At 46.4% G+C, this 27,833-nt stretch overlaps 1 protein-coding gene across 1 annotated transcript; it reads left to right on the top strand.

Moving 5' to 3' along the window:
• Positions 1-1,082: 1,082 nt before the first annotated feature.
• Positions 1,083-27,830, top strand: si:ch73-21k16.5 (dihydroxyacetone phosphate acyltransferase; the record flags this gene model as incomplete). Its single annotated transcript, XM_038984682.1, has 13 exons — positions 1,083-1,179; positions 9,250-9,444; positions 13,103-13,279; positions 16,758-16,887; positions 17,207-17,334; positions 20,195-20,270; positions 20,992-21,143; positions 21,289-21,419; positions 23,548-23,699; positions 23,795-23,899; positions 25,415-25,672; positions 27,593-27,672; positions 27,762-27,830. Coding segments are annotated over exons 2-13 (1,614 nt in total), but the record flags the coding sequence as incomplete, so codon positions are not given.
• Between the last annotated feature and the right edge of the window lie 3 nt (positions 27,831-27,833).

Below are 27,833 nucleotides of genomic sequence, written 5' to 3'. Positions count from 1 at the left end.
CCCCCGCCTGTCCCAAGTCCCCCCCGCCTGTCCCAAGTCCCCCCCCGCCTGTCCCAAGTCCCCCCCCGCCTGTCCCAAGTCCCCCCCCCGCCTGTCCCAAGTCCCCCCCCCGCCTGTCCCAAGTCCCCCCCCGCCTGTCCCAAGTCCCCCCCCCGCCTGTCCCAAGTCCCCCCCCCGCCTGTCCCAAGTCCCCCCCCCGCCTGTCCCAAGTCCCCCCCCCGCCTGTCCCAAGTCCCCCCCCGGCCTGTCCCAAGTCCCCCCCGGCCTGTCCCAAGTCCCCCCCCGGCCTGTCCCAAGTCCCCCCCCCGGCCTGTCCCAAGTCCCCCCCCCGGCCTGTCCCAAGTCCCCCCCCCGGCCTGTCCCAAGTCCCCCCCCCCGGCCTGTCCCAAGTCCCCCCCCCCCGGCCTGTCCCAAGTCCCCCCCCCCCCGGCCTGTCCCAAGTCCCCCCCCCCCGGCCTGTCCCAAGTCCCCCCCCCCCCGGCCTGTCCCAAGTCCCCCCCCCCCCGGCCTGTCCCAAGTCCCCCCCCCGGCCTGTCCCAAGTCCCCCCCCCGCCTGTCCCAAGTCCCCCCCCCGCCTGTCCCAAGTCCCCCCCCCGCCTGTCCCAAGTCCCCCCCCCGCCTGTCCCAAGTCCCCCCCCCGGCCTGTCCCAAGTCCCCCCCCGGCCTGTCCCAAGTCCCCCCCCGGCCTGTCCCAAGTCCCCCCCCGGCCTGTCCCAAGTCCCCCCCCCGGCCTGTCCCAAGTCCCCCCCCGGCCTGTCCCAAGTCCCCCCCCGGCCTGTCCCAAGTCCCCCCCCGGCCTGTCCCAAGTCCCCCCCCCCGGCCTGTCCCAAGTCCCCCCCCCCCGGCCTGTCCCAAGTCCCCCCCCCCGGCCTGTCCCAAGTCCCCCCCCCCCCCGGCCTGTCCCAAGTCCCCCCCCCCCCCGGCCTGTCCCAAGTCCCCCCCCCCCGGCCTGTCCCAAGTCCCCCCCCCCCGGCCTGTCCCAAGTCCCCCCCCCCCCGGCCTGTCCCAAGTCTCCCCCCCCCCCCCGGCCTGTCCCAAGTCTCCCCCCCCCCGGCCTGTCCCAAGTCTCCCCCCCCCCGGCCTGTCCCAAGTCTCCCCCCCCCCTGCCTGTCCCAAGTCCCTGCCCTACACCGGAGGACATACAGTGATCTCACCACTGAGATTGTGGCCACTGAAGAGGTAAAACAAAATAAAAATAGAGTGACTTTAATAATAAATATAGTGCAGTCTAATCTTAGTCTAGCTATTACGATCATCCATTTTTGATTTGGAATAATGGCTTTTATTAAATGTTATTGCCACAATTATAGTTTTATTAAACTATTTATTTTTCATATTTCATAGATCAAGTCATCCAACATTATACATGACCACCGTGGTATTGGTTCATCATTCTCTATACCTTATAGTCCAATACATTATCCATGACCACTATGGTATTGGTTCATCATTCTCTATACCTTATAGTCCAATACATTATCCATGACCACTATGGTATTGGTTCATCATTCTCTATACCTTATAGTCCAATACATTATCCATGACCACTATGGTATTGGTTCATCATTCTCTATACCTTATAGTCCAATACATTATCCATGACCACTATGGTATTGGTTCATCATTCTCTATACCTTATAGTCCAATACATTATCCATGACCACTATGGTATTGGTTCCCAAGTCCCCCCCCCGCCTGTCCCAACTATACCTTATAGTCCAATACATTATCCATGACCACTATGGTATTGGTTCATCATTCTCTATACCTTATAGTCCAATACATTATCCATGACCACTATGGTATTGGTTCATCATTCTCTATACCTTATAGTCCAATACATTATACATGACCACTATGGTATTGGTTCATCATTCTCTATACCTTATAGTCCAATACATTATCCATGACCACTGTGGTATTGGTTCATCATTCTCTATACCTTATAGTCCAATACATTATCCATGACCACTATGGTATTGGTTCATCATTCTCTATACCTTATAGTCCAATACATTATCCATGACCACTGTGGTATTGGTTCATCATTCTCTATACCTTATAGTCCAATACATTATCCATGACCACTATGGTATTGGTTCATCATTCTCTATACCTTATAGTCCAATACATTATCCATGACCACTGTGGTATTGGTTCATCATTCTCTATACCTTATAGTCCAATACATTATACATGACCACCGTGGTATTGGTTCATCATTCTCTATACCTTATAGTCCAATACATTATCCATGACCACTATGGTATTGGTTCATCATTCTCTATACCTTATAGTCCAATACATTATCCATGACCACTATGGTATTGGTTCATCATTCTCTATACCTTATAGTCCAATACATTATACATGACCACTATGGTATTGGTTCATCATTCTCTATACCTTATAGTCCAATACATTATCCATGACCACTATGGTATTGGTTCATCATTCTCTATACCTTATAGTCCAATACATTATCCATGACCACCGTGGTATTGGTTCATCATTCTCTATACCTTATAGTCCAATACATTATCCATGACCACTATGGTATTGGTTCATCATTCTCTATACCTTATAGTCCAATACATTATCCATGACCACTATGGTATTGGTTCATCATTCTCTATACCTTATAGTCCAATACATTATCCATGACCACTATGGTATTGGTTCATCATTCTCTATACCTTATAGTCCAATACATTATCCATGACCACCGTGGTATTGGTTCATCATTCTCTATACCTTATAGTCCAATACATTATCCATGACCACTGTGGTATTGGTTCATCATTCTCTATACCTTATAGTCCAATACATTATCCATGACCACCGTGGTATTGGTTCATCATTCTCTATACCTTATAGTCCAATACATTATCCATGACCACTATGGTATTGGTTCATCATTCTCTATACCTTATAGTCCAATACATTATCCATGACCACCGTGGTATTGATCAGCTGCTATTGGAGAACTCATCTGGTTTAGAAATCAAACTCTTATTCAGAACACATTGTACAACAGTTTATTTTATTTTAATATTGTATTGAAAGGTATCCTATATGTGTAGGCTATGCCATATGTATGATCATAATGAAGCAATAATGCCCGAGGGGGTGTGGTATATGGCCAATATACCACGGCTAAGGGCTGTTCTTATGCACGACGTGGAGTACACCTGGACACAGCCCTTAGCCGTGGTATATTGGCAATGTCAGCCTTCATCACCAGGGGTATGTATGGGACCTTCATCACCAGGGGTATGTATGGGACCTTCATCACCAGGGGTATGTATGGGACCTTCATCACCAGGGGTATGTATGGGACCTTCATCACCAGGGGTATGTATGGGACCTTCATCACCAGGGGTATGTATGGGACCTTCATCACCAGGGGTATGTATGGGGCCTTCATCACCAGGGGTATGTATGGGACCTTCATCACCAGGGGTATGTATGGGACCTTCATCACCAGGGGTATGTATGGGACCTTCATCACCAGGGGTATGTATGGGACCTTCATCACCAGGGGTATGTATGGGACCTTCATCACCAGGGGTATGTATGGGACCTTCATCACCAGGGGTATGTATGGGACCTTCATCACCAGGGGTATGTATGGGACCTTCATCACCAGGGGTATGTATGGGACCTTCATCACCAGGGGTATGTATGGGACCTTCATCACCAGGGGTATGTATGGGACCTTCATCACCAGGGGTATGTATGGGACCTTCATCACCAGGGGTATGTATGGGACCTTCATCACCAGGGTATGTATGGGACCTTCATCACCAGGGGTATGTATGGGACCTTCATCACCAGGGGTATGTATGGGACCTTCATCACCAGGGGTATGTATGGGACCTTCATCACCAGGGGTATGTATGGGACCTTCATCACCAGGGGTATGTATGGGACCTTCATCACCAGGGGTATGTATGGGACCTTCATCACCAGGGGTATGTATGGGACCTTCATCACCAGGGGTATGCAATAATTGAAGGTGCCAACAAACGTTATAGTCATGGAAAATAATATTTTACTGTCATATATTTTTTTTAAATTATCTCCTCCCTCAATAGGGATCGATCAACTTCACGTTATTGGGCTTGTGCTCACCACCTATTGGTTGTTAAAGCTTGTTTAGGCTAGCCTATTGGTTGTTAAATAAAGCCTGTTTAGGCTAGCCTATTGGTTGTTAAAGCCTGTTTAGGCTAGCCTATTGGTTGTTAAAGCCTGTTTAGGCTAGCCTATTGGTTGTTAAATAAAGCCTGTTTAGGCTAGCCTATTGGTTGTTAAATAAAGCCTGTTTAGGCTAGCCTATTGGTTGTTAATTAAAGCCTGTTTAGGCTAGCCTATTGGTTGTTAAAGCCTGTTTAGGCTAGCCTATTGGTTGTTAAAGCCTGTTTAGGCTAGCCTATTGGTTGTTAAAGCTTGTTTAGGCTAGCCTATTGGTTGTTAAAGCTTGTTTAGGCTAGCCTATTGGTTGTTAAATAAAGCCTGTTTAGGCTAGCCTATTGGTTGTTAAAGCTTGTTTAGGCTAGCCTATTGGTTGTTAAATAAAGCCTGTTTAGGCTAGCCTATTGGTTGTTAAAGCCTGTTTAGGCTAGCCTATTGGTTGTTAAAGCTTGTCTAGGCTAGCCTATTGGTTGTTAAATAAAGCCTGTTTAGGCTAGCCTATTGGTTGTTAAATAAAGCCTGTTTAGGCTAGCCTATTGGTTGTTAAAGCTTGTTTAGGCTAGCCTATTGGTTGTTAAATAAAGCCTGTTTAGGCTAGCCTATTGGTTGTTAAAGCCTGTTTAGGCTAGCCTATTGGTTGTTAAAGCTTGTTTAGGCTAGCCTATTGGTTGTTAAAGCTTGTCTAGGCTAGCCTTGGTTGTTAAATAAAGCCTGTTTAGGCTAGCCTATTGGTTGTTAAATAAAGCCTGTTTAGGCTAGCCTATTGGTTGTTAAATAAAGCCTGTTTAGGCTAGCCTATTGGTTGTTAAAGCCTGTTTAGGCTAGCCTATTGGTTGTTAAAGCTTGTTTAGGCTAGCCTATTGGTTGTTAAAGCCTGTTTAGGCTAGCCTATTGGTTGTTAAATAAAGCCTGTTTGGGCTAGCCTATTGGTTGTTAAATAGAGCCTGTTTAGGCTAGCCTATTGGTTGTTAAATAAAGCCTGTTTAGGCTAGCCTATTGGTTGTTAAATAAAGCCTGTTTAGGCTAGCCTATTGGTTGTTAAAGCTTGTTTAGGCTAGCCTATTGGTTGTTAAAGCTTGTTTAGGCTAGCCTCTTGGTTGTTAAATAAAGCCTGTTTAGGCTAGCCTATTGGTTGTTAAATAAAGCCTGTTTAGGCTAGCCTATTGGTTGTTAAAGCCTGTTTAGGCTAGCCTCTTTGTTGTTGCCACGGAGTGTTCAATGTCCACAGTCCAAGGCCGGCTCGCTATCAGGTCGACTAGGCAGCTGTGGCCCCGTTCAAACACTTAGGAAATCCTTCCTTTTGAACTAATGATTAGTATTTGAAGAATGTAGCGACCTTAAAGGAGACGTTTGATTTCTTAAAACCAAATCACTTTTTTTTTTTTTTTTTTTTATTATTATAATTTTTTTAATGAAAATGACATGTTATGGAAGGGTCCAAACACCTTTTTTGCGATTTCACTTGTTTTTAAAGAACTACCCAATAACTACCGAGCTATACCTATAGCTAGAGCTATACCTATAGCTAGAGCTAGACCTATACCTAGAGCTAGACCTATACCTATACCTAGACCTAGAGCTATACCTATACCTAGACCTATACCTAGAGCTATACCTAGAGCTATACCTAGAGCTATACCTAGAGCTAGACCTAGACCTATACCTAGACCTAGACCTATACCTAGAGCTAGACCTATACCTAGAGCTATACCTAGAGCTAGACCTAGAGCTAGAGCTAGACCTATACCTAGAGCTGTACCTAGAGCTAGAGCTGTACCTAGAGCTAGAGCTGTACCTAGACCTAGAGCTGTACCTAGACCTAGAGGTAGAGCTAGACCTAGAGGTAGAGCTAGACCTAGAGGTAGAGCTAGACCTAGAGGTAGAGCTAGACCTAGAGGTAGACCTAGACCTAGACCTAGAGCCAGACCTAGAGCCATACCTAGAGCCATACCTGGAGCCATACCTGGAGCCATACCTGGAGCCAGACCTGGAGCCAGACCTGGAGCCAGACCTGGAGCCAGACCTATACCTAGAGCTATACCTAGAGCTATACCTAGAGCTAGACCTAGAGCTAGACCTAGAGCTAGACCTGGAGCTAGACCTATACGTAGAGCTATACCTAGAGCTATACCTAGAGCTATGCCTAGAGCTAGACCTAGAGCTAGACCTAGAGCTAGAGCTATACCTGGAGCTAGAGCTATACCTATACCTAGAGCTATACCTAGAGCTAGAGCTATACCTATACCTAGAGCTATACCTGGAGCTAGAGCTATACCTGGAGCTATACCTAGAGCTATACCTATACCTAGAGCTATACCTATACCTAGAGCTATACCTATACCTAGAGCTATACCTATACCTAGAGCTATACCTATACCTAGAGCTATACCTAGAGCTAGAGCTATACCTAGAGCTAGAGCTATACCTAGAGCTAGAGCTATACCTAGAGCTAGAGCTATACCTAGAGCTAGAGCTAGACCTAGAGCTAGACCTAGAGCTAAGACCTAGAGCTAGAGCTAGAGCTATACCTAGAGCTAGAGCTATACCTAGAGCTAGAGCTATACCTAGACCTAGAGCTATACCTAGACCTAGAGCTATACCTAGACCTAGAGCCATACCTAGACCTAGAGCCATACCTAGACCTAGAGCCATACCTAGAGCCATACCTAGAGCCATACCTAGAGCCATACCTAGAGCCAGACCTAGAGCTATACCTAGAGCTATACCTAGAGCTATACCTAGAGCTATACCTAGAGCTATACCTAGAGCTAGAGCTATACCTAGAGCTATACCTAGAGCTATACCTAGAGCTAGAGCTAGATATATACCTAGAGCTAGAGCTATGCCTAGAGCTAGAGCTATGCCTAGAGCTAGAGCTATGCCTAGAGCTATGCCTAGAGCTATAGCCTAGAGCTATGCCTAGAGCTATGCCTAGAGCTAGAGCTGTACCTAGAGCTAGAGCTGTACCTAGAGCTAGAGCTGTACCTAGAGCTAGAGCTAGAGCTAGAGCTAGAGCTAGACCTAGAGCTAGACCTAGAGGTAGAGCTAGACCTAGAGGTAGAGCTAGACCTAGAGGTAGAGCTAGACCTAGAGGTAGACCTAGAGGTAGACCTAGAGGTAGACCTAGAGCCAGACCTAGAGCCAGACCTAGAGCCAGAGCTAGAGCTATACCAAGAGCTAGACCTATACCTATACCAAGAGCTAGACCTAGAGCTAGACCTAGAGCTAGACCTAGAGCTAGACCTAGAGCTAGACCTAGAGCTAGACCTAGAGCTAGACCTAGAGCCAGACCTAGAGCCATACCTAGAGCTAGACCTAGAGGTAGAGCTAGAGGTAGAGCTAGACCTAGAGGTAGACCTAGAGGTAGACCTATACCTATACCAAGAGCTAGACCTATACCTATACCTAGAGCTAGACCTAGACCTAGACCTAGAGCTAGACCTAGACCTAGACCTAGAGCCATACCTAGAGCCATACCTAGAGCTAGACCTAGAGCTAGACCTATACCTATACCTAGAGGTAGACCTAGAGCTTTACCTATACCTAGAGCTAGACCTAGACCTAGAGCTAGACCTATACCTAGAGCTAGACCTAGAGCTAGACCTAGAGCTAGACCTAGACCTAGAGCCAGACCTAGAGCCAGACCTAGAGCCATACCTAGAGCTATACCTAGAGCTAGAGCTAGAGCTATACCTAGAGCTAGAGCTATACCTGGAGCTAGAGCTATACGTATCCCTAGAGCTAGACCTAGAGCCATACCTAGACCTAGAGCCATACCTAGACCTAGAGCCATACCTAGACCTAGAGCCATACCTAGACCTGGAGCCAGACCTGGAGCCAGACCTGGAGCCAGACCTGGAGCCAGACCTGGAGCTAGAGCTGGAGCTAGAGCTATACCTAGAGCTATACCTATACCTAGAGCTATACCTAGAGCTATACCTATACCTAGAGCTAGACCTAGAGCTAGACCTAGAGCTAGACCTAGAGCTAGACCTAGAGCTAGACCTAGAGCTAGACCTAGAGCTAGACCTGGAGCTAGACCTATACCTAGAGCTAGACCTAGAGCTAGACCTATACCTAGAGCTATACCTATACCTAGAGCTATACCTATACCTAGAGCTATACCTGGAGCTAGAGCTATACCTGGAGCTATACCTATACCTAGAGCTATACCTATACCTAGAGCTATACCTAGAGCTATACCTAGAGCTATACCTGGAGCTAGAGCTATACCTAGAGCTAGAGCTATACCTAGAGCTAGACCTAGAGCTAGACCTAGACCTAGAGCTAGAGCTATACCTATACCTAGAGCTATACCTGGAGCTAGAGCTATACCTGGAGCTATACCTATACCTAGAGCTATACCTAGAGCTATACCTGGAGCTAGAGCTATACCTAGAGCTAGACCTATACCTAGAGCTAGACCTAGACCTAGACCTAGACCTAGAGCTATGTCTAGAGCTAGAGCTATACCTAGAGCTAGACCTAGAGCTATGTCTAGAGCTAGAGCTATACCTAGAGCTATACCTGGAGCTAGAGCTATACCTATACCTAGAGCTAGACCTATACCTAGAGCTATACCTAGAGCTAGACCTATACCTAGACCTAGAGCTAGACCTAGACCTAGAGCTAGAGCTAGACCTAGAGCTAGAGCTAGACCTAGAGCTATGTCTAGAGCTAGAGCTAGAGCTATACCTAGAGCTAGAGCTATACCTAGAGCTAGAGCTATACCTAGAGCTATGTCTAGAGCTAGAGCTATACCTAGAGCTAGAGCTATACCTAGAGCTAGACCTAGAGCTAGACCTAGAGCTAGACCCAGAGCTATACATAGTTGCACAAAATGGAATATAACCATGTGAATGAAATTCGGATTGACAGAATTGAATATGTACAACAAGGAGAGGTGTTGACAGTCTCTGGATCTGTGCTGGAGTTTTCTTTCCCAGGCTGATGTTTTCCTGAACAACGTGTTCATCCGGTTGTAATCCTGGTTTCAAATCAACACAGGCAATATATTACATTTCCACCATTTTGAATCGTGTTTCCTTGTTGCAGTGTGAAGATCCCTCTGGCTACAGGCAGGAGGATGAGTTCATGGACATCCTGGAGGAGAGGAGGCGGAGCAGTGACCTAGGCCATGCCCTCCGAACCTTTACCCCCTCCCCCTACAGGGGAACCCCTCCTCTCTCCGCTGGCGCCCTCAACAGGAAGGTTCTGGAATCACAGTACCTACGATACGTCACCAAGGAGGTACAGTGAGTGAGTGGGTGAGAGAGGGATATCACATATTACCCTGAACTTTCCCTGATGTACACTCAACAGGGTCAACCCGTCACAGAACATTAGTCCAGTTCCTGCCCGACCACATTGCAGACGCATGCAAGGCCTTACAATGGCTCGATAGGGGGTTTATCAGCTAACCACACCATATAATATAGCCAATCAAACTAAACTTTATTTGTCACATGCGCTGAATACAACAAGTATAGACTTGACCGTGAAATGCTTTCTTACAAGCCTTTAACCAACAGTTCAGTTCAAGAAGAAGAAAATATTTACCAAGTAGACTAAAATAGAAGTAACACAATAACGAGACTATATACAGGGGGTACCGGTACAGAGTCAATGTGGAGGCTATATACAGGGGGTACCGGTACAGAGTCAATGTGGAGGCTATATACAGGGGGTACCGGTACAAAGTCGATGTGGAGGCTATATACAGGGGGTACCGGTACCGAGTCGATGTGGAGGCTATATACAGGGGGTACCGGTACCGAGTCGATGTGGAGGCTATATACAGGGGGTACCGGTACCGAGTCGATGTGGAGGCTATATACAGGGGGTACCGGTACCGAGTCGATGTGGAGGCTATATACAGGGGGTACCGGTACCGAGTCGATGTGGAGGCTATATACAGGGGGTACCGGTACCGAGTCGATGTGGAGGCTATATACAGGGGGTACCGGTACCGAGTCGATGTGGAGGCTATATACAGGGGGTACCGGTACCGAGTCGATGTGGAGGCTATATACAGGGGGTACCGGTACCGAGTCGATGTGGAGGCTATATACAGGGGGTACCGGTACCGAGTCGATGTGGAGGCTATATACAGGGGGTACCGGTACCGAGTCGATGTGGAGGCTATATACAGGGGGTACCGGTACCGAGTCAGTGTGCAGGGTATAGGTTAGTTGAGGTCATTTGTACATGTAGGTGGGGGTGGTGACTATGCATAGATAATAAACAGTGAGTAGCAGCAGTGTAAAAGGGAGTGGGGGGGGTCAATGTAAATTGTCCAGTGGTGATTTTATGAATTGTTCTGCAGTCTTATGGGTTGGGGGTAGAAGCTGTTGAGGAGCCTTTTGGTCCTAGACTTGGTTCTCCGGTACCGCTTGCCGTGCGGTAGAGAGAGAACAACAGTCTATAACTTGGGTGACTGGAGTCTCTGACAATTTTATGGGCTTTCCTCTGACACCGCCTATTATATAGTTCCTGGATGGCAGGAAGCTTGGCCCCAGTGATGTCCTGGGCCGTTCACACTACCCTCTGGTCAGATGCAGAGCAGTGGCCATACCAGGCGGTGATGCAACCGGTCAGGATGCTCTCGATAGTGCAGCTGTAGAACCTTTTGATGATCTGGGGACCAATGCCAAATGTTTTCAGTCTCCTGAGGGGGAAAAGGTTTTGTTGTATCCCCTTCACGACTGACTTGGTGTGTATGGAACATGATAGTTCGTTGGTGATGTGGACATCAAGGAACTTGAAACTCTCGACCCGCTCCACTACAGCCCCGTCGATGTTAATGGGGGCCTGTTCGGCCCGCCTTTTCCTGTAGTCCACAATCAGCTCCTTTGTCTTGCTCACGTTGAGGGAGAGGTTGTTGTCCTGGCACCACACTGTCAGTTCTCTGACCTCCTCCCTATAGGCTGTCTCATCGTTGTCGGTGATCAGGCCTACCACTGTTGTGTCGTCAGCAAACTTAATGATGGAGTTGTGTTTGGCCACGCAGTCATGGGTGAACAGGGAGTACAGGAGGGGGACTAAGAACACACCCCTGAGGGGCCCCAGTGTTCAGGATCAGCGTGGCGGATGTGTTGTCACCTTCTCTTACCACCTGGGGGCGGCCCGTCACAAAGTCCAGGATCCAGTTGCAGAGGGAGGTGTTTAGTACCAGAGTCCTTAGCTTAGTGATGAGCTTCGTGGGTACTATGGTGTTGAACGCTGAGCTGTAGTCATTGAACAGCATTCTCACATGTGTTTCTTTTGTCCAGGTGAGAAAGGGCAGTGTGGAGTGCAATAGAGATTGCATCATCTGTGGATCTGTTGGTGCGGTATGTGAATTGGAGTGGGTCTGGAGTGTCCGGGAGGATGCTGTTGGTGAGCCCTGACCAGCCTTTCAAAGCACTTCATGGCTACCAACGAGAGTTCCACGGGGCGGTAATCATTTAGGCAGGTTACCTTCGCTTCCTTGGGCACAGGGACTATGGTGGTCTGCTTGAAACATGTAGGTATTACAGACTCGGTCAGGGACAGGTTGAAAATGTCAGTGAAGACACTTGACAGTTGGTCCGCGCATGCTTTGAGGACACATCCTGGTAATCTGTCTGGCCCCGCGGCTTTGTGAATGATAACCTGTTTACAGGTTTTGTTCACATCGGCTACCGAGAGTGTTCTCACACAGTCATCCTGAACAGCTGGTGCTCTTGTGCATGCTTCAGTGTTGCTTGCCTCGACGCGAGCATAAAAGGTGTTTGGCTAGTCTGATAGGCTTGCGTCACTTGGCAGCTTGCGTCTGGGTTTCCTTTTGTAGTTCGTAATAGTTTTCAAGCCCTGCCACATCCGACGAGTGTCAGAGCCGGTGTAGTAGCATTCAATCTTAATCCTGTATTGACACTTTGCTTGTTTGATGGTTCGTCTGAGGACATAGAGGAATATCTTATAAGCGTCCGGATTAGTCTCCCGCTCCTTGAAAGCGGCAGCTCTAGCCTTTAGCTCGATGCGGATGTTTCCTGTAATCCATTGCTTCTGGTTGGGATATGTACGTACAGTCACTGTGAGGTCGATGTTATCGATACACTTATTGATGAAGCCGATGACTGAGGTGGTGTATTCCTCAATGCCGTTGGATGAATCCCGGAACATATTCCAGTCTGTACTAGCAAAACTGTCCTGTAGTGTAGCATCCGTGTCATCTGACCACTTCTGTATTTAGCGAGTCACTGGTACTTCCTGCTTTAGTTTTTGCTTGTAAGCAGGAATCAGGAGGATAGAATTATGGTCAGATTTGCCAAATGGAGGGCGGGGGAGAGCTTTGTATGCATCTCTGTGTGTGGAGTAAAGGTGGTCTCGGATTTATTTATTTTTTCCCTAGTTGCACATTTGTTTGCCTGCATTAAAGTCCCCGTCCAATAGGAGAGCCCGTTTTGTATGAGCATTTTCTTCTTTGCTTATGGCCGTATAGAGTTGGTTGAGAGCGGTCTTAGTGCCAGCTTTGTTCTGTGGTGGTAAATAGACGGCAACGAATAATACAGATGAGAACTCTCTTGGTAGATAGTGTGGTCTACAGCTTATCATAAAGTACTTTACCTTATTCTAGGGACAATAAGAGAGATAGGTTGGAGCAAGACCATGTAATGCTTTGTAGGTTAGCAGTAAAACCTTGAAATCAGCCCTAGCCTTAACATGAAGCCAGTGTAGAGAGGCTAGCACTGGAGTAATATGATCAAATGTTTTGGTTCGAGACAAGAATCTTTCAGCAGTATTTAGCACTAGCAGAAGTTTATTTTGTGTCTTATCTGGTTGGCGGGAGATTCGAGCATTGCAGTAGTCTAATCTTGACGCAACCAATGTAGTTGCAGGAACTCGACCTCTAACTCTCTGTCCCTTGACCCCTGAACTCTCTGTGCAGGTGGCCATGGAGACTGGTGAGAGTGTGGATCTGGTGAGAGAGGAGGCGTCGGGGATACTGGAGGAGATGTCTCAGAACCTCCAGCTGGGATTCATCAGACTGCTGGGGTTCACCCTCAGTAAAGTCTTCAAGAGGCTCTTCAGCCACATCAACATCAACCAGGAAGGACTCAACAGGGTCAGAATACTACTAGAATACTACTAGAATACTACTATTATAATACAAATAGAATACTACTATTATAATACAAATAGAATACTACTATTATAATACAAATAGAATACTACTATTATAATACAAATAGAATACTACTATTATAATACAAATAGAATACTACTATTATAATACAAATAGAATACTACTATTATAATACAAATAGAATACTACTATTATAATACAAATAGAATACTACTATTATAATACAAATAGAATACTACTATTATAATACAAATAGAATACTACTATTATAATACAAATAGAATACTACTATTATAATACAAATAGAATACTACTATTATAATACAAATAGAATACTACTATTATAATACAAATAGAATACTACTATTATAATACAAATAGAATACTACTATTATAATACAAATAGAATACTACTATTATTATACAAATAGAATACTACTATTATTATACAAATAGAATACTACTATTATTATACAAATAGAATACTACTATTATTATACAAATAGAATACTACTATTATTATACAAATAGAATACTACTATTATTATACAAATAGAATACTACTATTATACAAATAGAATACTACTATTATAATACTACTATTATAATACAAATATAATACTACTATTATAATTCTACTACAAGAATACTACTATTATAATACAAATAGAATACTACTATTATAATACAAATAGAATACTACTATTATTATACAAATAGAATACTACTATTATTATACAAATAGAATACTACTATTATACAAATAGAATACTACTATTATAATACTACTATTATAATACAAATATAATACTACTATTATAATTCTACTACAAGAATACTACAATTTTAATACAAATAGAATGCTACTACTATTATAATACTACTACTGCTACTAGAATAATATTGTAATACAAATAGAATTCTACGACTAGAATACTGCTACTACTACTAGAATACTACTATTATAATACAAATAGAATACAAATGTTATAATAAATAGAATACTACTACTACTAGAATGCTACTAGAATACTACTATTATAATAGAAAATAGAATACTGCTACTAGACTACTACTACTACTACTACTACTATAATACTACTACTATTATAATACAAATAGAATACAAATGTTATAATAAATAGAATACTACTACTACTAGAATGCTACTAGAATACTACTATTATAATAGAAAATAGAATACTGCTACTAGACTACTACTACTACTACTACTACTATAATACTACTACTATTATAATACAAATAGAATACTACTAGAGTTCTACTACTACTAGAATACTGCTATTATAATACAAATAGGATTTTACTACTAAAAGAATACTACTACTATAATACATATAGAATACTGCTATTATAATACTATTACTAGAATACTGCTGGTAGAATACTACTAAAATACTGCTATTATAATACTACTACTAGAATACTGCTATATAATACTACTACTAGAATACAACTACTAAAATACTACTATTATAATAGAATACTACTACTAGAATGCTGCTATTATAATAAATAATAGAATACTACTATTATTATCCAAATAGAATACTGCTACTAGAATACTGCTATACTACTATTATAATAGAAAATAGAATACTGCTATATAATACTACTACTAGAATACTAATAGTGTAATACCATTAGATTAATACCACTATTTTAATACAAATAGAATACTACTATTAAAATGCTACTACTAGAATAATACTACTGTTATAATGCAAGTAGAATACTGCTATTATAATACTATTACTAGAATACTACTACTAGAATACTGCTGGTATAATACAAATAGAATACTACTATTAAAATGCTACTACTAGAATAATACTACTGTTATAATGCAAGTAGAATACTGCTATTATAATACTATTACTAGAATACTACTACTAGAATACTGCTGGTATAATACAAATAGAATACTACTATTAAAATGCTACTACTAGAATAATACTACTGTTATAATGCAAGTAGAATACTGCTATTATAATACTATTACTAGAATACTGCTACTAGAATACTGCTGGTATAATACAAATAGAATACTACTATTAAAATGCTGCTACTAGAATAATACTACTGTTATAATACAAGTAGAATACTACTACTAGAATACTGCTATATATAACTACTATTATAATACAAAAATAATACTTCTACTAGAATACTGCTATTATAATAATACTATAATACTACTTCGATCTGTGTTCTCGGTCTCTCCCCCGTGTTCTCGGTCTCGTCTCTCCCCCGTGTTCTCTGTCTCTCCCCCGTGTTCTCTGTCTCTCCCCCGTGTTCTCTGTCTCTCCCCCGTGTTCTCTGTCTCTCCCCCGTGTTCTCTGTCTCTCCCCCGTGTTCTCTGTCTCTCCCCCGTGTTCTCGGTCTCTCCCCCGTGTTCTCGGTCTCTCCCCCGTGTTCTCGGTCTCGTCTCTCCCCCGTGTTCTCTGTCTCTCCCCCGTGTTCTCTGTCTCTCCCCCGTGTTCTCTGTCTCTCCCCCGTGTTCTCTGTCTCTCCCCCGTGTTCTCGGTCTCTCCCCCGTGTTCTCTGTGGTTGATACGTACTAAATGTCCCCCTTCTCATCATTGTGATGGCTCGTTGCAGTGACGTATGACAGCGTGTGCGTCGACGCCCGACAATCTGTTTTTAACGCCCCGTGTGGTGTTTGAGAGCTCGTGCTTTGTACTTGCAGAGCCATCGTTGTACATTTTTCCCCTGTACTGCCGCTGTAGCTCGATTCCACCTGGCAGAGTTATTAGCATTTCATCACCTTGTCGTTTAACTTCTTAAAGTGTTACGATACTGGACTTCCTTGCTGTCTGTTCCCTGTCTCTCCCCCGTGTTCCCTGTCTCTCCCCCGTGTTCCCTGTCTCTCCCCCGTGTTCCCTGTCTCTCCCCCGTGTTCCCTGTCTCTCCCCCGTGTTCCCTGTCTCTCCCCCGTGTTCCCGGTCTCGTCTCTCCCCCGTGTTCTCGGTCTCGTCTCTCCCCCGTGTTCTCGGTCTCGTCTCTCCCCCGTGTTCTCGGTCTCGTCTCTCCCCCGTGTTCTCGGTCTCGTCTCTCCCCCGTGTTCTCGGTCTCTCCCCCGTGTTCTCGGTCTCTCCCCCGTGTTCTCGGTCTCTCCCCCGTGTTCCCTGTCTCTCTCTGCCAACCGTTAACGACGGAGACATGCAGAACACTATCTGTGGCAAGTCATTGTAAAGATCTCGTCCTCCTCCTGCCGTTCCAGCGCTGTTGTTTTTAGGTATTAATTTAGCGGTAGTTCTGTGGTAACTACACTGTGATTTTCAGATAAATAAATATACAAAAGATATTTTCGTGTAGTGATAAAAAAATATATATATATCTTCTCAATGTTAACGATCCCTATGTCATTTTAAACCCATTATCTGTTGTTTTCAAAGTGTATTGGTTCACAGTGATGTTTCTGTCCCGCCCCCAGCTCCAACAGGCCATTCAGGAGTCTCCAGTGATCCTGATGCCCAATCACAGGAGTTATGTGGACTTCCTGGTTCTGTCCTACATCCTGTTCACCTATGACCTGCCCATCCCCGTTATAGCTGCTGGAATCCGCAAGTATCTATTGATTTATCCTGTTCTGTGTTTTGGTGGACTTTAAAAAAAAAAAAAAACACTGGAACGACCATAAAGCCACACTTCAGATAACAAATGTCTAACTTTACCTGTTTGTCTGTCTTCCCCTCCGTCTGTCTGTCTGTCTTCCCCTCCGTCTGTCTGTCTGTCTTCCCCTCCGTCTGCCTGTCTGTCTTCCCCCTCCGTCTGCCTGTCTGTCTTCCCCCTCCGTCTGTCTGTCTGTGTCTTCCCCTCCCCTCCGTCTGTCCGTCTGTCTCCCCCTCCCCTCCGTCTGTCCGTCTGTCTCCCTGTCTGTAGCTCTGATGGACATGAAGATGGTGGGAGAGGTCCTGCGTCGTTCTGGAGCTTTCTTCATCAGGAGGGCTATCGGGTCTGACAAGTTGTACTGGGCTGTCCTATCTGAGTATGTTAAAACCATTGTCAGGGTACGTGTCCACACAAATATTTATATTACCACACACGCTACACTACTGTATGTACACTGAGTATACCAAACATAAGGAACATCCTAATATTGAGTCATACCCCATTTTTGCCTTCAGAACAGCCTATCAGGACATGGGACTCTACAAGGTGTTGAAAGCGTTCCACAGGGATGCTGGTCCCATGTGGACTCCAATGCTTCCTACAGTTGTGTCAAGTTGTCTGAATGTCCTTTGGGTAGTGGACCATTCTTGATACACACGGGGAACTGTTGAGCGTGAAAAACCCAGCAGCGTTGCAGTTCTCGACACAAACCGGTGCGCCTGGCACCTACTACCATACCCCGTTCAAAGGCACTACAATATTTTGTCTTCCCCGTTCAACCTCTAAATGGCTCACATACACAATCCATGTCTCAATTGTCTCGAGGCTTAAAAATCCTTCTTTAACCCGTCTCCTCCCCTTCATCTATAATGATTTAAAGTGGATTTAACAAGTGACATCAATAAGGGATCATATCTTTCACCTGGATTCACCTGGTCAGTCTGTCATGAAAGAACAGGTGTTCCTAATGTTTTGTCTAGTCAGTGTATATATTATGTGTTAGTGTGTATCCCAAATAGCTATATAGTGCACTACTTTTGACCAGAGCCATATGGCACCCTATTCCCTATATAGTGCACTACTTTAGACCAGAGCCCTCTGGGTCTTTGTTAAAAGTAGTGAGTACACTGGGACCTGGTCAAAAGTTGTGCACTAATATAGAGAATATTGTGCCTGTAAGGGAAGATTGTTCCATCTGGGCTGTGTAACTAGTGTCTTCTCTCTCCTCAGACAGGGTATGCTCCTATAGAGTTGTAACTAGTGTCTTCTCTCTCCTCAGACAGGATATGCTCCTGTAGAGTTGTAACTAGTGTCTTCTCTCTCCTCAGACAGGGTATGCTCCTGTAGAGTTGTAACTAGTGTCTTCTCTCTCCTCAGACAGGATATGCTCCTGTAGAGTTGTAACTAGTGTCTTCTCTCTCCTCAGACAGGGTATGCTCCTGTAGAGTTGTAACTAGTGTCTTCTCTCTCCTCAGACAGGATATGCTCCTGTAGAGTTGTAACTAGTGTCTTCTCTCTCCTCAGACAGGGTATGCTCCTATAGAGTTGTAACTAGTGTCTTCTCTCTCTCCTCAGACAGGGTATGCTCCTATAGAGTTGTAACTAGTGTCTTCTCTCTCTCCTCAGACAGGGTATGCTCCTATAGAGTTGTAACTAGTGGCTTCTCTCTCTCCTCAGACAGGATATGCTCCTGTAGAGTTGTAACTAGTGTCTTCTCTCTCCTCAGACAGGGTATGCTCCTGTAGAGTTATAACTAGTGTCTTCTCTCTCTCCTCAGACAGGGTATGCTCCTGTAGAGTTATAACTAGTGTCTTCTCTCTCTCCTCAGACAGGGTATGCTCCTATAGAGTTGTAACTAGTGTCTTCTCTCTCTCTCCTCAGACAGGGTATGCTCCTGTAGAGTTATAACTAGTGTCTTCTCTCTCTCCTCAGACAGGGTATGCTCCTGTAGAGTTGTAACTAGTGTCTTCTCTCTCCTCAGACAGGGTATGCTCCTGTAGAGTTATAACTAGTGTCTTCTCTCTCTCCTCAGACAGGGTATGCTCCTGTAGAGTTATAACTAGTGTCTTCTCTCTCTCCTCAGACAGGGTATGCTCCTATAGAGTTGTAACTAGTGTCTTCTCTCTCCTCAGACAGGGTATGCTCCTGTAGAGTTATAACTAGTGTCTTCTCTCTCTCCTCAGACAGGGTATGCTCCTGTAGAGTTGTAACTAGTGTCTTCTCTCTCTCCTCAGACAGGGTATGCTCCTATAGAGTTGTAACTAGTGTCTTCTCTCTCTCCTCAGACAGGGTATGCTCCTATAGAGTTGTAACTAGTGTCTTCTCTCTCTCTCCTCAGACAGGGTATGCTCCTGTAGAGTTATAACTAGTGTCTTCTCTCTCTCCTCAGACAGGGTATGCTCCTGTAGAGTTATAACTAGTGTCTTCTCTCTCTCCTCAGACAGGGTATGCTCCTATAGAGTTGTAACTAGTGTCTTCTCTCTCCTCAGACAGGGTATGCTCCTGTAGAGTTATAACTAGTGTCTTCTCTCTCTCCTCAGACAGGGTATGCTCCTGTAGAGTTGTAACTAGTGTCTTCTCTCTCTCCTCAGACAGGGTATGCTCCTATAGAGTTGTAACTAGTGTCTTCTCTCTCTCTCCTCAGACAGGGTATGCTCCTATAGAGTTGTAACTAGTGTCTTCTCTCTCTCCTCAGACAGGGTATGCTCCTGTAGAGTTGTAACTAGTGTCTTCTCTCTCTCCTCAGACAGGGTATGCTCCTATAGAGTTGTAACTAGTGTCTTCTCTCTCCTCAGACAGGGTATGCTCCTGTAGAGTTATAACTAGTGTCTTCTCTCTCTCCTCAGACAGGGTATGCTCCTGTAGAGTTGTAACTAGTGTCTTCTCTCTCTCCTCAGACAGGGTATGCTCCTATAGAGTTGTAACTAGTGTCTTCTCTCTCTCCTCAGACAGGGTATGCTCCTATAGAGTTGTAACTAGTGTCTTCTCTCTCTCTCCTCAGACAGGGTATGCTCCTATAGAGTTGTAACTAGTGTCTTCTCTCTCTCTCTCCTCAGACAGGGTATGCTCCTGTAGAGTTGTAACTAGTGTCTTCTCTCTCTCCTCAGACAGGGTATGCTCCTGTAGAGTTGTAACTAGTGTCTTCTCTCTCTCCTCAGACAGGGTATGCTCCTGTAGAGTTGTAACTAGTGTCTTCTCTCTCTCCTCAGACAGGGTATGCTCCTGTAGAGTTGTAACTAGTGTCTTCTCTCTCCTCAGACAGGGTATGCTCCTGTGGAGTTCTTTGTGGAGGGTCTGAGGAGCAGGACTCTCAAGTCCCTGACACCCAAGTTAGGTGAATGGGGGTGTGTGCTCGCACGTCTGTCTGTCTGTCTGTCTGGCTATCAAACACGTCCTGTTCGTCTGTCTGTCTGTCTGGCTATCAAACACGTCCTGTTCGTCTGTCTGTCCGGCTGGCTAATTAACATGTCCTGTTACCTGTCTGTCTGTCTGGCTATCAAACACGTCCTGTTACCTGTCTGTCTGTCTGGCTATCAAACACGTCCTGTTACCTGTCTGTCTGTCTGGCTATCAAACACGTCCTGTCTGTCTGTCCGGCTGGCTAATTAACATGTCCTGTTACCTGTCTGTCTGTGGCTAATTAACATGTCCTGTTACCTGTCTGTCTGTCTGGCTATCAAACACGTCCTGTTACCTGTCTGTCTGTCTGGCTATCAAACACGTCCTGTCTGTCTGTCTGTCCGGCTGGCTAATTAACATGTCCTGTTACCTGTCTGTCTGTGGCTAATTAACATGTCATGTTACCTGTCTGTCTGTGGTTAATTAACATGTCCTGTTACCTGTCTGTCTCTAATTCACCTGTCTTGTTACCTGGTTTTCTGTCTCCTTAACATGTCCTGTTACCCGTCTGTCTGTCTCTAATTAACCTGTCCTGTTACCTGGCTATCTGTCTCATTAACCTGTCCTGTTACCTGTCTGTCTGTCTCTAATTAACCTGTCTTGTTACCTGGCTATCTGTCTCATTAACCTGTCCTGTTACCCGTCTGTCCCTGCAGGTATGATGCACATGGTCCTGGAGCCGTTCTTTAAAGGGGAGGTGTATGACATCACGCTGGTCCCCATCAGTATCAGCTATGACAGGGTCCTGGAGGAGTCTCTACTGGCACATGAACTACTGGGGGTCCCCAAGCCCAGAGAGACCACCATGGTATGACCCAGCCACACCCCTGTATTGACTAGGTGGTACCACCCAGCCACACCCCTGTATTCACTGAGAGTGGTACCACCCAGCCACACGCCTATTGACTCTCGTTCTCTCTCTACCCCCCCCTCTCTCTCTCTACCCCCCACAGGGCCTATTGAAGGCTAGGAGGGTACTAGAGGAGGACTATGGCAGTATGCACGTGTACTTCGGTATGCCTCTGTCAGTCAGACAGCTGACTAAGGGGAGGGTGGACCGCTGTGAATACAACCTCCTGCCCAGGTACACAACCACAGCCAGCGCTCTCCCTCTACCCCCCTCCCTCTCTACCCCCCCTCTGTCAGTCAGCCAGCGCTCTCCCTCTACCCCCCTCCCTCTCTACCCCCCCCTCTGTCAGTCAGACAGCGCTCTCCCTCTACCCCCCTCCCTCTCTACCCCCCCCTCTGTCAGTCAGACAGCGCTCTCCCTCTACCCCCCTCCCTCTCTACCCCCCCCTCTGTCAGTCAGACAGCGCTCTCCCTCTACCCCCCTCCCTCTCTACCCCCCCCCCCCCCCTCAGTCAGACAGCGCTCTCCCTCTACCCCCCTCCCTCTCTACCCCCCCCCCCTCTGTCAGTCAGACAGCTGACTAAGGGGAGGGTGGACCGCTGTGAATACAACCACAGCCAGCGTTCTCTCTGTGTGTCTTATCTCAGGCATACCTTGGTCTTCAGAACAAAACCAGCCATCTCTTTCCTTCTGCTCGTACAGTCGAAGTCGGAAGTTTACATACACCTTAGCCAAATACATTTAAACTCAGTTTTTCACAATTCCTGACATTTAATCCTAGTAAAAAGTCAGTTAGGATCACCACTTTATTTGAAGAATGTGAAATGTCAGAATAATAGTAGAGTGATTTATTTCAGCTTTTATTTCTTTCATCACATTCCCAGTGGGTCAGAAGTTCACATACACTCAATTCGTATTCGGTAGCATTGCCTTTAAATTGTTTAACTTGGGTCAAACGTTTCGGGTAGCCTTCCACAAGCTTCCCACAATAAGTTGGATGGATTTTGGCCCATTCTTCCTGACAGAGCTGGTGTAACTGAGTCAGGTTTGTAGGCCTCCTTGCTCACACATGCTTTTTCAGTTCTGCCCACATATGTTCTATAGGATTGAGGTCAGGGCTTTGTGATGGCCGCTCCAATACCTTGACTTTGTTGTCCTTAAGCCATTTTGCCACAACTTTGGAAGTATGCTTGGGGTCATTGTCCATTTGGAAGACCCATTTGCGACCAAGCTTTAACTTCCTGACTGATGTCTTGAGATGTTGCTTCAATATATCCACATAATTGTCCTCCCTCATGATGCCATCTATTTTGTGAAGTGCACCAGTCCCTCCTGCAGCAAAGCACCCCCACAACATGATGCTGCCACCCCCGTGCTTCACGGTTGGGATGGTGTTCTTCGGGTTGCAAGCGTCCCCCTTTTTCCTCCAAACATAACGACGTCATTATGGCCAAACAGTTCTATTTTTGTTTCATCAGACAAGAGGACATTTCTCCAAAAAGTACAATCTTTCTCCCCATGTGCAGTTGCAAACCGTAGTCTGGCTTTTTTATGGAGCTTTTGGAGCAGTGGCTTCTTCCTTGCTGAGCGGCCTTTCAGGTTATGTCGTCGATATAGGACTCGTTTTACTGTGGATATAGATACTTTTGTACCTGTTTCCTCCAGCATCTTCACAAGGTCCTTTGCTGTTGTTCTGGGATTGATTTGCACTTTTCGCACCAAAGTACTTTCATCTCTAGGAGACAGAACGCGTCTCCTTCCTGAGCGGTATGACGGCTGTGTGGTCCCATGGTGTTTATACTTGCGTACTATTGTTTGATGAACGTGGTACCTTCAGGCGTTTGGAAATTGCTCCCAAGGATGAACCAGACTTGTGGAGGTCTACAATTTATTTTCTGAGGTCTTGGCTAATTTCTTTTGATTTTCCCATGATGTCAAGCAAAGAGGCACTGAGTTTGAAGGTAGGCCTCAAAATACATCCACAGGTACACCTCCGATTGACTCAAATGATGTCAATTAGCCTATCAGAAGCTTCTAAAGCCATGACATCATTTTCTGGAATTTTCCAAGCTGTTTAAAGGCACAGTCAACTTAGTGTATGTAGACTTCTGACCCAGTGGAATTGTGATACACTGAATTATTGGTGAAATAATCTGTCTGTAAACAATTGTTGGAAAATGACTTGTGTCATGCACAAAGTAGATGTCCTAACCGACTTGCCAAAACTATAGTTTGTTAACAAGAAATATGAGGAGGGGTTGAAAAACGAGTTTTAATGACTCCAATCCAAGTGTAGGTCAACTTCCGACTTCAACTGTATCTCTTCTGAATCTTTCTCGTCCCCCCCCGGTCTCGTCCCTCAGAGACCTTCCCCAGAGGCCCAGCGTAGAGACCCAGGAGTGTGTGAGCTGGCTAGCCCAGCAGGTGGTACGTATCCAGGAGCAGAGCTCCATCCTCAGCCCCTGGTCTCTCATGGCCTGCCTGGTGCTCCAGGACCATCAGGACGCAGACCCAGGTACATGGCGGAGTGAGAGGAACAGGACGAGCTGTAATCCCTGCAGTCCTTACTCTCATTAACAAAAGCTGCTGTTGTTTTTGATGCTTCACCAGCAGGAGAGGAACACGAGAAGGGTCTCTCCTGGGAGCTGCTCACCCAGAGGACATTGTGGCTCAAGGGGCTGGCGATCAGCTTCGGAGCCCACCTGGACTGGCCTGGTAAGTGTACAGCCATTGGTTCTACACCTGCATTGCTTGCTGTTTGGGGTTTTAGGCTGGGTTTCTGTACAGCACTTGGAGATATCAGCTGATGTAAAAAGGGCTTTATAAATACATTTGATTTGATTGCTGGTAGGTGTACAGCCATTGGTTTGTTGATTATTCCACAGACAGACACAGATGGTTTCTGAAACAGTAGTAAACCTAAGGTCAGGTACTGCTGCTGCTGTCTGTGGTCAGATTTATATATCAAGTCCAGTTCACCAGTTAGAGGGGTTTAGTGTGAGCTTGTTCCAACAGACTGATCAGACTCGACAATAGAGTCTCAGGAATACAGGAACACAGTTCCAAGGAGTGCTGATCTAGGATCAGGTTACCTGGTTACAACAATCCTATTCATTATGATCTAACAGGCTAAACTGATCTAGGATCAGGTCCCCACCTGGTTACAACAATCCTATTCATTATGATCTAACAAGCTAAACTGATCTGAGATCAGCGTTCCTGCCCTGAGAGGCTTTGTGGATACCAGCCCCAGAACATTCAGTATTTTACTCTGATCCAGTCTAGATGTTACAGTATGGTACACTTAGAAATGGGACAGACACAAATCTGCATTTTTAATCGTATGTTGTTATCATACCTAAAAGACACACACACACCTGGAATTGTCCTCAATGCAGTGACGTCTTTCTCTGTCCTCGAAGCAGTGACGTCTCTCTCTGTCCTCGACGCAGTGACGTCTCTCTCTGTCCTCGACGCAGTGTCGTCTCTCTCTGTCCTCGACGCAGTGACGTCTCTCTCTGTCCTCGACGCAGTGACGTCTCTCTCTGTCCTCGACGCAGTGACGTCTCTCTCTGTCCTCGACGCAGTGACGTCTCTCTCTGTCCTCGACGCAGTGACGTCTCTCTCTGTCCTCGACGCAGTGACGTCTCTCTCTGTCCTCGACGCAGTGACGTCTCTCTCTGTCCTCGACGCAGTGACGTCTCTCTCTGTCCTCGACGCAGTGACGTCTCTCTCTGTCCTCGACGCAGTGACGTCTCTCTCTGTCCTCGACGCAGTGACGTCTCTCTCTGTCCTCGACGCAGTGACGTCTCTCTCTGTCCTCGACGCAGTGCCGTCTCTCTCTGTCCTCGACGCAGTGCCGTCTTTCTCTGTCCTCGACGCAGTGTCGTCTGTCTCTGTCCTCGACGCAGTGACGTCTCTCTCTGTCCTCGACGCAGTGCCGTCTCTCTCTGTCCTCGACGCAGTGACGTCTCTCTCTGTCCTCGACGCAGTGCCGTCTCTCTCTGTCCTCGACGCAGTGCCGTCTCTCTCTGTCCTCGACGCAGTGCCGTCTCTCTCTGTCCTCGACGCAGTGCCGTCTCTCTCTGTCCTCGACGCAGTGCCGTCTCTCTCTGTCCTCGACGCAGTGCCGTCTCTCTCTGTCCTCGACGCAGTGCCGCTAAAAGACACGTCTTTCTCTGTCCTCGACGCAGTGCCGCTAAAAGACACGTCTTTCTCTGTCCTCTATAGAGCAGCTACCTGAAAACCAGGTGATGTCATCCAGCATGGCCCTGCACCGCTCTGTGATTCGCTGTCACCAGGGCCGCGTCACACTGCTGGAGGAGGAGGGGCCTGTGGGTGCTGAGCCTTTCACAACAGAGGAGGGTGTGGTCAGGCGGGCGCGGCCGGTCCTTATGGTTGCGGCCTATAGGAACCAGGCGCTGCATGTGTTCATACGTCCTGCCATGCTGGCTCTGGCCGTACACACAGTACAGAGCTCACAGAGAGGTGAGTTTACACACACTGATCATCTGGCTCCTTCTCTCTCCATCTGTAGCTGGTTCCTGTCTGTCTGTCTCACCATGTCTCCTTGTCTCTCCATCTGTACTTACTCCAGGTTCCTCCTGTCTGTCTGTCTGTCTGTCTGTCGCTAGTTCTGGTTCCTGTCTGTCTCTGTCTCCTTGTCTCTGTCTCCTTGTCTCTCCATCTGTATCTGGTTCCTGTCTGTCTCCGTGTCTCTCCATCTATACTTACTCCAGGTTCCTCCTGTCTGTCTTTGTCTCACCATGTCTCTCTGTGTCTCCAGAGGACATCTATAGCTACTCCAGGTTCCTCCTGTCTGTCTCTCTCACCATGTCTCTCTGTGTCTCCAGAGGACATCTACAGCTACTCCAGGTTCCTCCTGTCTGTCTCTGTCTCACCATGTCTCTCTCTGTCTCCAGAGGACATCTACAGCTACTCCAGGTTCCTCCTGTCTCTGTCTGTCTCACCATGTCTCTCTGTGTCTCCAGAGGACATCTACAGCTACTCCAGGTTCCTCCTGTCTGTCTCTGTCTCACCATGTCTCTCTGTGTCTCCAGAGGACATCTACAGCTACTCCAGGTTCCTCCTGTCTGTCTCTGTCTCACCATGTCTCTCTGTGTCTCCAGAGGACATCTACAGCTACTCCAGGTTCCTCCTGTCTCTGTCTGTCTCACCATGTCTCTCTGTGTCTCCAGAGGACATCTATAGCTACTCCAGGTTCCTCCTGTCTCTGTCTCACCATGTCTCTCTCTGTCTCCAGAGGACATCTACAGCTACTCCAGGTTCCTCCTGTCTGTCTCTCTCACCATGTCTCTCTGTGTCTCCAGAGGACATCTACAGCTACTCCAGGTTCCTCCTGTCTGTCTCTCTCACCATGTCTCTCTGTGTCTCCAGAGGACATCTATAGCTACTCCAGGTTCCTCCTGTCTCTGTCTCACCATGTCTCTCTGTGTCTCCAGAGGACATCTACAGCTACTCCAGGTTCCTCCTGTCTGTCTCTGTCTCACCATGTCTCTCTGTGTCTCCAGAGGACATCTACAGCTACTCCAGGTTCCTCCTGTCTGTCTCTCTCACCATGTCTCTCTCTGTGTCTCCAGAGGACATCTACAGCTACTCCAGGTTCCTCCTGTCTGTCTCTGTCTCTCTCACCATGTCTCTCTGTGTCTCCAGAGGACATCTACAGCTACTCCAGGTTCCTCCTGTCTGTCTCTGTCTCACCATGTCTCTCTGTGTCTCCAGAGGACATCTACAGCTACTCCAGGTTCCTCCTGTCTGTCTCTCTCACCATGTCTCTCTGTGTCTCCAGAGGACATCTATAGCTACTCCAGGTTCCTCCTGTCTGTCTCTGTCTCACCATGTCTCTCTCTGTCTCCAGAGGACATCTATAGCTACTCCAGGTTCCTCCTGTCTGTCTCTGTCTCACCATGTCTCTCTGTGTCTCCAGAGGACATCTACAGCTACTCCAGGTTCCTCCTGTCTGTCTCTCTCACCATGTCTCTCTGTGTCTCCAGAGGACATCTACAGCTACTCCAGGTTCCTCCTGTCTGTCTCTGTCTCACCATGTCTCTCTCTGTCTCCAGAGGACATCTATAGCTACTCCAGGTTCCTCCTGTCTGTCTCTGTCTCACCATGTCTCTCTGTGTCTCCAGAGGACATCTACAGCTACTCCAGGTTCCTCCTGTCTGTCTCCCCATGTCTCTCTGTGTCTCCAGAGGACATCTATAGCTACTCCAGGTTCCTCCTGTCTCTGTCTGTCTCTCTGTGTCTCCAGAGGACATCTACAGCTACTCCAGGTTCCTCCTGTCTGTCTCTCTCACCATGTCTCTCTGTGTCTCCAGAGGACATCTATAGCTACTCCAGGTTCCTCCTGTCTGTCTCTCTCACCATGTCTCTCTGTGTCTCCAGAGGACATCTATAGCTACTTCAGGTTCCTCCTGGACCTCTTCTCCAACGACTTCATCTTCATCACTGGCAGATCCTCACAGGTAGGTCTTCACCTGTAACAGAGAATTGTGATGCATTCTGGGTAAATTTTGACTGATCTATATCTGTTTTGTCTCTGTGTGTCCTGAAGGACTTTGAGGAGGCGTGTTCGTTACTCAGGAAATGTGGAGCAGTCCAGACCAGTCAACAGGAAGTGACATCA

Source organism: Salvelinus namaycush, unplaced genomic scaffold, assembly GCF_016432855.1.
Source record: "Salvelinus namaycush isolate Seneca unplaced genomic scaffold, SaNama_1.0 Scaffold2585, whole genome shotgun sequence".
Taxonomy (NCBI): domain Eukaryota; kingdom Metazoa; phylum Chordata; class Actinopteri; order Salmoniformes; family Salmonidae; genus Salvelinus; species Salvelinus namaycush.
This window is presented reverse-complemented; position numbering and strand designations above follow the sequence as displayed.